The following is a 12,206-nucleotide window of genomic DNA, read 5'->3' on the forward strand; positions in this document are numbered from 1 at the left end:
CCACACTCAGCAAGCCAAGTTAAACATTCGTCTTTCTTTTTAAGTGACATTTTTGTATTTATCAATACAGTAAAATATGTACAAAACATTTGTTCTCCTATTGAGTCCTGAAAAAAAAATAATAATCTAAAAGTTTTGATAACGAAATGTGTGGGGGAAAAATGATAAAAACAATTAAAAGCATCATTAATAACTTCCTTCTTTATCATCTTGCGAGTAGAGATGGAGGAAGCGTTAGTAGTATTGAATATACTATGTGTCAAAATATTTTAAAAATTAAGCAAAATTCTCAGACCCTCTCATATAAGTAAGTAATTCGTTAAAATATTTGGCACCATGGAAGAAGAAACTTTTCTTGGAAATTTCCAATTTCACTCTAGGTAGACGTATGAGTGTGTTTTTATTTCTATTGTTGTTTGACATAGTATCAAAATAATTCTTAAAATGTTCACACACGTCTCCAGTAATACATTTAAACACATGTTGACAAATACGTTTTCGCATCACATGAGCAATCTGTAAACTTTTCTGAATATATTGTTAATCTAAAATATATTCGGCTTCCTCGTTTCCAAACCTTATCATGGGGCATTTTAAAGAGCTCTGAGGAGGAAAGTAATCATGTCAGTACAGTAATTTTCCGTGGCTTGTTTTTTTTACCTTAATGAAGCTCTTTCAAGGAAACCATAGGAAACCAATTGTACTTTATTGTTCTTTTTTGCAGATATGTTAATAGAACATAAGTTTCGTTTCAAGTTCAACCCTGTTAAAAAGCCAAACATTGTTGAGAAAAAAATATGCCGAGTTTCGTTTCGGTGACTTACCGTTGCTGACGGTGTTGATTGATCCTCTACGACTAAGAAACTCTTGATTGGCGTAATTAAAAGTATTGTATTTGCTTAGTGTATGTTTTTCTATGTTTGTTTGTTTGTTTATTTATTATTTAGCTATTAAGTTAGTTATTTATGTTTATCGTTTCCGCATTTGCTTGTTAGTGATCATTTTTTAGGCTTATGTTCGCTTACAGAGAATAACAAAGGATTTTTGGATAGTAAATTGTAAATGGGGAATTTAAGGGCGAATTACCCGCGAAATATGTTCTTGATTTCCACGAGAAACAAAAAACATATTCATCACTCATTTCTAAGAATAAACTATAAATATTGCGTACTGATTTGTTAAAAGTTCACAGTAAAATATTTCGTCTTAATGTATATAATCTCCCTTCAAAGCAACATGATGTATGCGAATTCGAAATGCGACACCATATTTTATTATTATTACTATCACTGTTGTTATTATTACTTTATAGAAAAGTATAAAACTGTGAAATGTCGGATTTCATGCAAGAAATACTTAAACTTCAAACTGGGAGTGTAAACTTTGAGAGCAAATTGCAAGATCACCCAGCATGTGTGCATCGAGAGAACTTAATATATATCGTGTCCGCCATTTTGATTAAAGAAGAGAAAATTTTGTTAGTAAGTGAAAACAGACCGGAGTGTTATGGCGCATGGTATCTACCGGCTGGCAAAGTGGAAAAAAACGAAACTTTAGAAAGCGCTTTCGAGAGGGAATTAGTCGAAGAAAGTTTTATTCAAGGTAAGGCTGACCACTTGCTTAGCATTGATCATGATTTATTTGAAAGTTGGTTTCGATACAATTTCATTGGTCATTCAGTCGGTGGTCGGCTAAAAACATTGGAAGACCAAGATAAGGAGTCGCTTGAAGCAAAATGGTTTCCTATCAGTGATGTCCTAGACGGTGCTCTTGATCTTCGGTGCCGTGATATTTTGCACGTGATAAAAGACGCAGTAAACTGGTTGTCGGCCGAGAAATCTATTCAACACATTAAATCGTTGCCGATTCAAGCGCCTTATACGCATCATATACAGCGACTTATTATTATTGACGTACGGCAGAGGGATAGCATTCGTCTGGCGTTAGTAAAGACGTTAAATATTCTTCCCTGGGAGCGACTGACGCAAAGAGTTGAAGCTTCGCTGAATAGTGTGTTCACGCCGAAAACATTTCGTTTGAAAAAGCTAGGTATGTTGTCAATCGAACACCTTCCAAACAAGAATAAACGCTCTGATGGAGTGTGTTTTAATATATTGTTTAGGGTGGAGGAGGGAGAGGATAACGAATCGTTTGACTGGATTGTTTTAGACGAAAATTTAAAAAACATACTTGAACAGATATGTGCCAGTAATTCGTTTATAATCTTTTAAATGTTACAAATCGCATTTTAATTAAAAGTTTTTTTCACCAGTTTTAATATTTGTTAAATTGTTTTTTTAGTGAGACCTTGACAATACATCAAAAGTCGTGTAGACGTTTCGTCAACACATTTTTTTCAATTTTTATTGTAGAGAAGCTACCCTAAATTGCAGTATTAGTCTATTTTACTCAACCGCGGTGTGCGAAAAAACTTTGATAACAATCATCTGATCTAGCTAAACGTGAGAATATCCGTTGGGTTAACCTCTTTTCCAAGTTTTTTAGGTTTAAAAGTTTATAAAGCCCTGAAGACGAGGTTGCAGTTAGAAAAGTACTATTTTTAATTTTTGTTAATTTGGCTTGTTATTTTTTTTAGATTGTAGTTTATAAATTGTATATAACCGCAATGCAATTTGGGTTAAATATTCTGCTTGTGTCAGCATTTTTTGTTGAGGTGAAGTAGTTAAATATGCTCATAGCTAATCTTGCGATTACATATTAAGCGCCCTTAACGCAAAAATTTATTCTACATTTTTTTAATCGCAAAAAAGTTTTTTTTAAGCCACCTAATAGCAAAAGATAACTTCCGAAGGTGTGACTAAACACAAATCTGCGAACTTTTCGCGACAATTTGAAAAACATGCGTATCAAGTCAATGGAGACACCTGAAGTACAGGTACACTAAAGGACAGTCAACTTTTTTGAAATTTTAACGCACCACGCAAACGCACCTTTCCACCAACATTTTCTCTTCGTGCAACCCCAATCCATGGTTAATAGGGAGTTGTTAATTCTACTTTAGCTCTCCTTCTTTTTATATTTTTTTTATTTGTATCATGGTATGTGTGCGTTCTTTGTTATGCCATAGTTGTGTTCTTTGATGTTGTGTAATCGCTGCTAAGTATTCGCAATGTAAATTAAAGAGGGTTAATTCAATTACCTTGTTCCTGCAGACTTTCCTTGCAAAAAGGGATCATGCGTTGCATATTGATCTTTGGCGGGTGTAACCTCCACAAGTTTATCTGTATGTGTCATTAGACTAGTTTTATCATTACAGCAGTACATTAGATGGTCTCAAATCACATATCACAATAACTGCTCTGGTAACTTTTGCATGTTTTTAGCAGCCATCTTGGAAAATATATGAGCTTCCACGGCTTTATAATTTTCCATAGCCTCGGGCGTCTAAATTTCTAGAATACAATATAGGTAAGTCAAAATAACTTTGAAAAAAAACAGGTAATAAATTTCTAACTACAGCTTGTACTTGCTAGTTGTCGTTATCAAGTAATAATTCAAACTTGGTCACTCCGTTGGATCGTTGATCCAATCATCAGCAGGGCGCTTATATCTCTGGTTACTTAAAACTGACATGTCTATATTATCCGGCTACTTAGGTGATCGTGTACAAGAATCGTGTAGAAATAGCCAAAGCTTTACTAAGAACTCGAAGTTTCTTTTATCGAAACTAAAAATAGAAAAATATAGTTAAGTTATCTTATTCGAATAAGTGAACTAACATTTATGCACAAATAAATTTATATTTGCAGTTCTTGCATATGTATGTCGCTATTGAGCTGTGTAATCTTTACAACGGTTCAATTTTATCAGTTCTGTTGATAAATCGCATGGATACGTATGTTTTATTTGCGCATAAGTGAGACGTACAATAATTGACAGGTCCTGTGCGATATTGTGTATGCTATTTGTGCAGGCGGTTGGTTGCATCAATTTAAAAACTGGTACATTCGAGATCATAACAATATAAGAAAGGAGTCTAGATACAATGTATTTTTCATTCCACTGTAGTTTTGAAAGATTCCTGTTTGGGTTTTTTCTTTCTGTCAACTTTTTTTTTGTACCGTCTCTGATGACAGAATTATCTATTGCTCTGGTTCCAAAGGTTTCTTAAAAGTTTAGGGTAGTCTTAAGCCTACTTCCTACTGGTGACATAAGCATACGAAAAATCTCTATGTGAACGTCGTCGCCATAAGCATAAGAACTTACATTGTAAATAACATAAAATATCAAGAACTTTTAATATTGTTATGCTTATGTCCTGCTTGCAACACATTTTCTGCATTTGCGGCCAGAAATAACATAATCATAAGAAAACTTTAACAAATCGCCAAATGATTCTAAATACATCCTCGTGTATTCATGAAAAAATTAAACACGCGTGAATTTATCAGAAAGCGATTATATGAAAAAATACTGAAAAAATGTCTTTTAAAGAAAGATTCGCGATAAGCTAAACAAAGATCGTAAACTTGGGAAATATTTTAACCGATTTTTAAATATTTCCCTAACTAATGTGTTTGTTTTTTTATTGCTAATTTTTAAACTTTTTTTAAACAATAACTTTGTCATCTTTCGCATAAATGTTATCTTCCCGCCTATACCACGGTGTTATATTTATTTTATAGCACAGAGGTAAAAATTGAGAAGGAGATTGAACTCTTTTGTTTCTATTGAAATCATCCGTGATGCGATCAGTTGCAAATCTATTCATGTTGTCGTTTTAAATTCTAGCGCGTGTCAATTTCAGTAAATTTCATTGGTTGAGAAAACAATGGAATGTTAATAAGTTATAACATTACGTAATTTATTAGTCGCTCAAACAATAGTTCATTTCAATATGGCTCATATGTGTTTTGTGTATCAGCAAAATCAAAGAAATGGAACTAAGCCAAACGGAAATTTTAATATCTTTCTAATCTATTAATGAAATTGCACCATTTAAAAAGAAAAATAACTATTAAACCTTCTACTTTTTTCCATTTTTGACTCACTCTTGACTCATGGCTTTATCATCCTACATTTTGATAAATCTTTGAGCATATTCTGTTTAATACAAAGGTTAGAAAACTGGTTAAACGAGCTGAATCTTTAAATAACGAAAATAATTAAAAGTTGTTACTCACTCTTTCCCTGAGAGATAAAAGCAACGCAACATCTCCAAAGTAGTCTTGCTTTGTCTAAAAATCACGTTTTTTTACCGGCGCGCTGAAGGATTACGTAATGGTTTTTTGTTAAAATCCAATGAAATGCGCATCGCGCACAGATATCAAAGGGATGCCAAAACAAAGGAATTTAATAGAATTTTAATGCGCACACTAAAATGAGTTCAAAATCCTTCTCTATTTTTACCTCCATGGTTATAGGTAGCAATGCGATATTCTTCTGCTTACTTCACTTCAAGTACTAATCTATTGCGCATGCGTATGTTGCCAGTGCTTTAGTGCTAATTTTCTTTCAAACATGTGTCTTTTTTCAAAAGAAAAAGGTGTATAATTTTGTAATTAGAAAACGTTGGTACAATGAATAAATAATGTTTGCGGAATATATCAGTTTAACGTTTTCAACCCAAAAACTTTTAAAAGGAAAATTAAAAAAAAGCCTACTTCGTTTGAACTATATCAAGAACAGATTGTAAAAAATAGTTGGTCGACAAACTCTCAGTGGTCCAGTCCTTTGGTAGTAGAGTAACATTCTGGAATTTTGTATGTACATTGTATTCCCGCCGTGCCATCTATGTTGAACTGGATTAAATTATCGAGACATTCTATACAGAAGTAATGATGACATGCCAAATCTTTGGGTTTAGATAACTGATCGAGACAAATGTTACACTCCAGTGATTTTGTCAACTGATCGTCCATTTCTTCGCCTAATCTAAAATCTATAATTACAGTGATTAAGATTAATCTCTTGCTATTATAAGGAATGTTATCGCTTCATATAACTTTATAACTTAAATTTGTGAATTAATAAATACTATTATATATTTTATCAATTATGATTCGATTTTCTTAATTAAGTATATTTTCTAATTGTTTTGAAAAAGAACATGTCAAGAAATTGTAAAGTGTACTTTAAACAAAAAATGTCTATTGATGTTAAAAACACGCACACAAGTAGAAAACAAAAACAAAAAAAAATCGTAAATTTTAACTGAAAATAAGGCCTATATTCTAAAGTTTATGTCTTAAATTTTTTTTAATTGACTACAGTACGGATAATTATCAAGATAGAAAAAATGTAGCCACGGATCGTTAAGTAGAATTCTATCGAAAACCAAGTTTTGTAATTTAAACCGTAAGAAACGAGTACTCAGTTTAAGTGTGTTCTTCTGGAGAAGTCATTAAAGCCATATAAAACAACATTACTAGAGGAATGAAATATATATATTGCTTTAAATTATAGATTACAATTGGGCGCCTGTTTATACTTTAAACTATTACACTGTACGCTTATTCAGACTGAGTGCTTATTTGCCCACTGATCGCCTAATAAAAACCATTTAGGATGAAAGCAACAAGAATAACCACATGAGAATAAGAATACTAAAAACTATACACAGCATTTTACCAATATTCTTTCTATCCAACTGAATATTAATCATATTTACCTATTGTTTTAAACAATAGACCTTTCGTTTTTAACCCGACATCTCGGCCTGATAAAGCATTTTCTTTTTTAAAAAAAACGTGGTATGGACATTATGACGGACTTGTATTCTTACGATGGTGACGTGTTGAACTAAGACTGGATGCTTATTTGGATTGGGTGCTTATATGAACTTGGTACTTATTTGGTTTAATCGGTATTTTTCTATTTGACAGGTAACATATACAACATTGTCCTCACTAAAATAATGAAATGCGATTGATTTTGGTGACATTAAAAAAAGAAACACTTTTTCGACCCAAATATATAAACCCTGCCATATTTTTGTGTTATGAATGTTTACAGTGAGACACTAAGAATTTGGGAGAAACTTTTTGGAACTCCTCAAGGAAGAAGATTTTTGAGACGGTAAGCTTTTTCCAACTTTTAATAATGGATGATATCCATATAAGAGTATTATATGAATATCATGTTGATGCTATATTAATGGTTATTCATTATATAGTTACTTATTTTTTAATTTAATCTGGTTATCAGGTTCACCAAGGTGATACCAAGGCGATATATTAGCTCTTAGCATCATAAAAAACAAGTCAGGTTAAAAGGGAATATCAAAACATCGATCTGACATTCGTTCTAATTCCAATGTCCTCATTATATGTCATTTTTAAAACAATATTCCACAGGTAACTTGATTGATATCAACATCGATTTTTTTTTTAAATCTATATCAGCAGAATAAGAAAGTTTCCTGCAAACATTATTGAGATCATCTTCAAAATTACCGTGAAAACTCAGTGTTTCCAACCCAGTCTACAATCTATAAAAAATCATTGGAATGGGGGAAATGGCCAATTCTTGATATATGTGACGTCAATTCTGTTCCTTATGACGCCGTCATATTTTTCTACCTTGAATGAGTTTATATTAAAACATTCTCCCACCTATTGTGCCAAGTTTCGTTACTTAAGTAATTCTGGATTTATATTCCCCGGCCACTTTACCCACTCCCTTACTCTTAAAAGTTGCGACCCCGTGTTTTAAATTACTTCAATCAATTAGACCATACTCAACTTCTGCACGATTTTTTTCAGACAATTAATATAACTACAGCGTAATTAACTAATTACCCGAAATAACTACGTACAATTAAAATGCTTACAAAGTAAGACCTCCTAAATACATGCACGTGTTTCTTTTGAAAATGAGCTTGGCATACAATCGGTCAAAAATTTGCTGAAAGTATTTTCACAAATTTATTTCAAATTTAGAGAAAAAAATCGGTTTCTGAATGTTTCTAGGAAATTAGATGAAACGTTTCAAAGTTATAAAAAAGAAGGTAGGACACTCAACCTCAATCCCATGCCTTTAGCGCTCATATCGAAAAAACGCTACTACAAGTCGTAGGATCGAAGTTGGTAGGGTTGGTAAATGTTAAAATTGTAATGTTATAAACATGGATTATTATATCTGCAAGTGCGATGGTAACAAATTTTATTTTTATGTACCCCAAGCCGAAGGTGTTCCGAAAAATGTAGGGTATTTCGAAGCAAAACGTTTACAAATAAACAAAATGACAAAGAAATAAACTTTAAATAAATAATATTTCTAAATGCGTGCATAAAAATACTGCCTATGGATGTGGTGGAAATAAGACTTAAACCATGCTTAAACTCTCAAAATTAAAGTTCCGTTATCAAATTTAATAACATAAAGATGTGAGGTAAAGGTTCAAGGCCAATATATTGCATGTTTGATTTGCTTGAAACTCATCTGTGCAATTTGGACATGTAGCTTTGTCAAGACGTCCAGAAAATTCTGACACAAGGGATGATACGCCACACAGCGGACAAGTGTAACGCGCCGTTTGTAAACCTTTTAAATTATTAGTCAGCACATCTGCGACTGCGGCACCGTAACGGTCATATGCGTCAATTTCCGATAGTTTTAGATCATTCAATGTCCAGTAAACATCAATAAAATAAAGCTGAAGCACGCTGGCGTTACTCACACGGAAGAAACCTTGATCAGCCCAGTTGCACCCCCACGAGTTCATTAGACGTAAACATTCACTGTTGAAGCTGGTCAACACAACGGCATGACCTTGAAGCTTTGCATTTCGAGGACGTTGTGTAATGTCAAGAACCGCTTTCGATAATATTCCTCGTGGATTTTCACGATAAAATTTCGAAAATATCTCCCATTCACTGCTAGTTAGGTAAAACCGCGCCAATACAGGTCGCTTCGAAGTCACAGAATTCAACGCATGCACAGTATCCACTTCTTTGAACTGCAGACGATACCTTGGACAGACTTCCTCTAATACTTTTGCTGTGCTCGCACCGTTCTTACCATACGTAGCTATAATGCTATCTCTTAAAGTATCAAACTCAGGATAACCACCATCTCGTCCTATGATACGATGCATAGAAAGGTGAAGAACAGCTGCAGTAGCATTTGCATAACATGTACCCCCTACCTGCTTTTGAGCTCCAAAATTCTGCTGGCTTTGGTTGATGTACATATCTAGCGACACTGACGATAGTACATCTGTCAAAGCATCTTGGCAACAAACAACATTTCTAGCTAAATCGCAAGCCTCAGCTATAATATCTGGATGATTAGCCTGGATGAACAATCTTGTCTCGTTGTTATCGACATCCACGTTCCAGCCTCGCTTAACAAATATAGTCCGGGGTAAGAGTTGTGTTGGAACCTTTGAGCTGACGTGGAACATAAAGTTGGCTTCTTTGCACCAATTTTCCTGCTCTTTACTGTAAAGCCTTTTTGGCTCATCAATGGACATATCTGTTATAAAGCAGCAGATGACAGTGACATCTAGGGTTTCTAGTGTTGCCATGGGTACATCTGATAAAACACCATCAGAGGGATCACCATCTGACAATATGAACAATACTCTTTTTTGTTGCTGATATTTAGGACTGAAATCAAATATTTGTGTGGCTTGTCGCATTGCAGTAATAAGGGGTGTGTTACCGTATATAAACGGTTCAACCACTTCCATTAATTCATTAATTTGACCCTCTGTTAAGCTTTCTTTGTTTTCTATACAACCGTGCAAAATTTCAGCAGCTTGATGAACAGTAATGACAGAATTACCAATAATAGTATGTTCATCTCGCTTCAGTAAATATTCCCTGGCCTGAGACACAACTTCCCTAATATCTCTTTTATTTGCAATTAAACCAATTTTTTCCTCATCAATACTCAAACTAAAGTCAGTCAGAATACGTTTTAATACACCTTCAACCATTGAAACAGCATTCGGAAATGTTTTTAATACACTGTCAGCTGTTGAAGCAGCATATGCTGCTTTATCTCGAGCAGTAGATGCTACTTTATTCCGACATGGGCCAGGTAGATATTCCAATGCCACTCTTTCTTTGAATTTACAGTCGTATGTAAGCTCGTCAAGCATCAATTCTGCATCTTCAAGAGAAACAGCCTCATCAATCGTGCTTATACTAGTCCATTTATCAACATATGGAGCACCACCTTCTTTTAACAAATGTAAACACTGTTCTATGATATCTATTTTAAAATAATTATTGTATGCTTTACGACGCTCCAGATGTTTTCGAACAGTGTTCAGTAAATCAAAGGTTTCCATGTATTTTCTACCACCCACTGCAAGGGCAAACACTTTATTCTCCTGTGAAACATCGTGTTTAATCAGGTCGTCTAAAACTTGAAATATGGAACGCGCCCAGGCTCCGCCATCTTCACGAACGTCGGTACCGATACTTTTTTCCATTGATCCAGACACATCCAAAAGCACCCCTATTAATGCCGACATGGTGGTTTCTTTTTTAAATTATTCTGTAAATTGAAAGTTAGGTGTTGTAAGTATGTAAGATCTGTTACATAGCCAAACATTACCGATAAACATAAAACTACATGTTGTCAGAACAAAGAACAACAACAACTTTAAAGTTACACAATTTTCAAAACGGTTTTAAAAAATATGCTAACAACAAAACAAAAGTAATAAGGACTATGCATCTCATTGCCAAATTTATAAAATAAACTTTTTAATGAGGGAAAATTCTATTGACCAGGGTATTTCCCCTTGTGCTAGGGTATTTCAAATATGTTTTTTGTTTCTGTTTATTAAGCTTAGTTTTCATTGCGCGCTAACACAACGATAATCATAGGCATATTTACGATTGGACTGTCTCTGCAGGCTGTAATTTAGTTTTCACTGCCAGAAAAACTACAGCATAATACTTTCACAAAACAGAATGGCGGACAGGCTTGTACTTAAGAAAAACTTACTGCTAATTTTATTATTACGAAAAAGGAGAAGAAAAAGAGAGAAAAAAGATGGGAAAACTTCGATAAGGAAGAAACGGTTTTGGATAAGAGAAATATTTGAGAGCAGGATGAAATAAGGAGAGTATCACCGCTTATCTGATCGTGAATATTCTTTTAGGAAGCTAACTACTATATATTTTCTCGCTGGGAACTTTTGATTTTCTCAACATGATTAGTCAAAAATATGTAACCACTACTTTCCAATTAGATATTTACGCATGTCTCCACAAAAGTTTAAATACCTTCTCACTCTTGTTAGCACCTCGATTACTAAACAAGATACCAGTCTGATGAAAAGTATCTCTGCAGAAGAACGCCTTGTTGTAACGCTGCGTTTTTTAGCGAATTGGGACGTACAACAGTCAATTAGTTATTCTTTCAGAATTGGAAAAACCACTCTGTTTCACATAATTTGGGAAACGTGTAACGCGATTTACGAGGACCCCCGAAAGGACTACTTATCTGCCCCAAAAACTGAGAAGTATTTGTTAAAAATAGCTGCCTTATTTAATGAGCAATGGAATATGCCGCATGTTATTGGGGCAATTACCGGTAAACACATCAGCATGCATTGCCCTAAATTTTAAGAAACCCAGTTTTATAACTACAAGGGCTTTTTAGGGGATGAAATATTTCCCTTAAAAACATGGTTAATCCGGCCATACCCTAGGGCGTTGATGATTGAGGATGAAAATAAATACAATTATAGGCAATCAAGAGCAAGACGCGTGGTTGAAAATGCGTTTGAAATACTAAGGGCAAGCTGGAGAATCTTTCACAAACAGATGACAGCTTCCACTGCTAAATGTCAAAGGGTACACATTGGCCTGCCTTGCATTGCAAAACTTCCTTCGCCAAATAGATAAGGCAACCTAAACACCTATCGGATTTATCGATTCCGAGAGCAGAGATGGTACCATTAAAGTAGGAGAATGGAGGTCATTGCAACATAGCGATGAAAACAGTGGATGTTTTGCGAATATACATGCTGTACGTGGCTCAAGATAATCAAAAGATGCCACAGGAATGAGGGAAACGTTAAAGCGTTGTGTTAACAGCGAAGGAGGTGGAAGAAGGTATTCTGATGTACTGCCATGGCAATGGCAGTACATCAGAAGAACAATGCAGTCAAGCTTAGCTATTACGGTGTTTAGTTTATAGCAGGCATATAGTGCTGGTTATAAGGGCCCAGCATTTGTTGGGAAAAGCCTTTATTTGAAGTCGGCGTAAAACTACCTTAA

General features: G+C 34.3%; 2 protein-coding genes across 2 annotated transcripts; one reads left to right on the forward strand and one right to left on the reverse strand.

Moving 5' to 3' along the window:
• The first annotated feature begins 1,291 nt into the window (after positions 1 to 1,291).
• LOC130630512 (8-oxo-dGDP phosphatase NUDT18-like) lies at positions 1,292 to 2,647 on the forward strand. Its single transcript, XM_057444031.1, has one exon. The coding sequence runs from the start codon at positions 1,332 to 1,334 to the stop codon at positions 2,229 to 2,231; it is 900 nt and encodes a 299-aa protein (XP_057300014.1). The 5' UTR covers positions 1,292 to 1,331; the 3' UTR covers positions 2,232 to 2,647.
• Positions 2,648 to 7,699: 5,052 nt separating this feature from the next.
• LOC130630514 (uncharacterized) lies at positions 7,700 to 10,807 on the reverse strand. Its single transcript, XM_057444033.1, has one exon. The coding sequence runs from the start codon at positions 10,445 to 10,447 to the stop codon at positions 8,333 to 8,335; it is 2,115 nt and encodes a 704-aa protein (XP_057300016.1). The 5' UTR covers positions 10,448 to 10,807; the 3' UTR covers positions 7,700 to 8,332.
• Positions 10,808 to 12,206: the final 1,399 nt, after the last annotated feature.

The sequence above is a fragment of the Hydractinia symbiolongicarpus genome, chromosome 2, assembly GCF_029227915.1.
Source record: "Hydractinia symbiolongicarpus strain clone_291-10 chromosome 2, HSymV2.1, whole genome shotgun sequence".
In the NCBI taxonomy this organism is placed as follows: domain Eukaryota; kingdom Metazoa; phylum Cnidaria; class Hydrozoa; order Anthoathecata; family Hydractiniidae; genus Hydractinia; species Hydractinia symbiolongicarpus.

Coding starts and splice junctions, on each gene's coding strand:
- LOC130630512 (XM_057444031.1), top strand. CDS start 1,332: ATGTCGGATTTCATGCAAGAAATACTTAAACTTCAAACTGGGAGTGTA.
- LOC130630514 (XM_057444033.1), bottom strand. CDS start 10,447: ATGTCGGCATTAATAGGGGTGCTTTTGGATGTGTCTGGATCAATGGAA.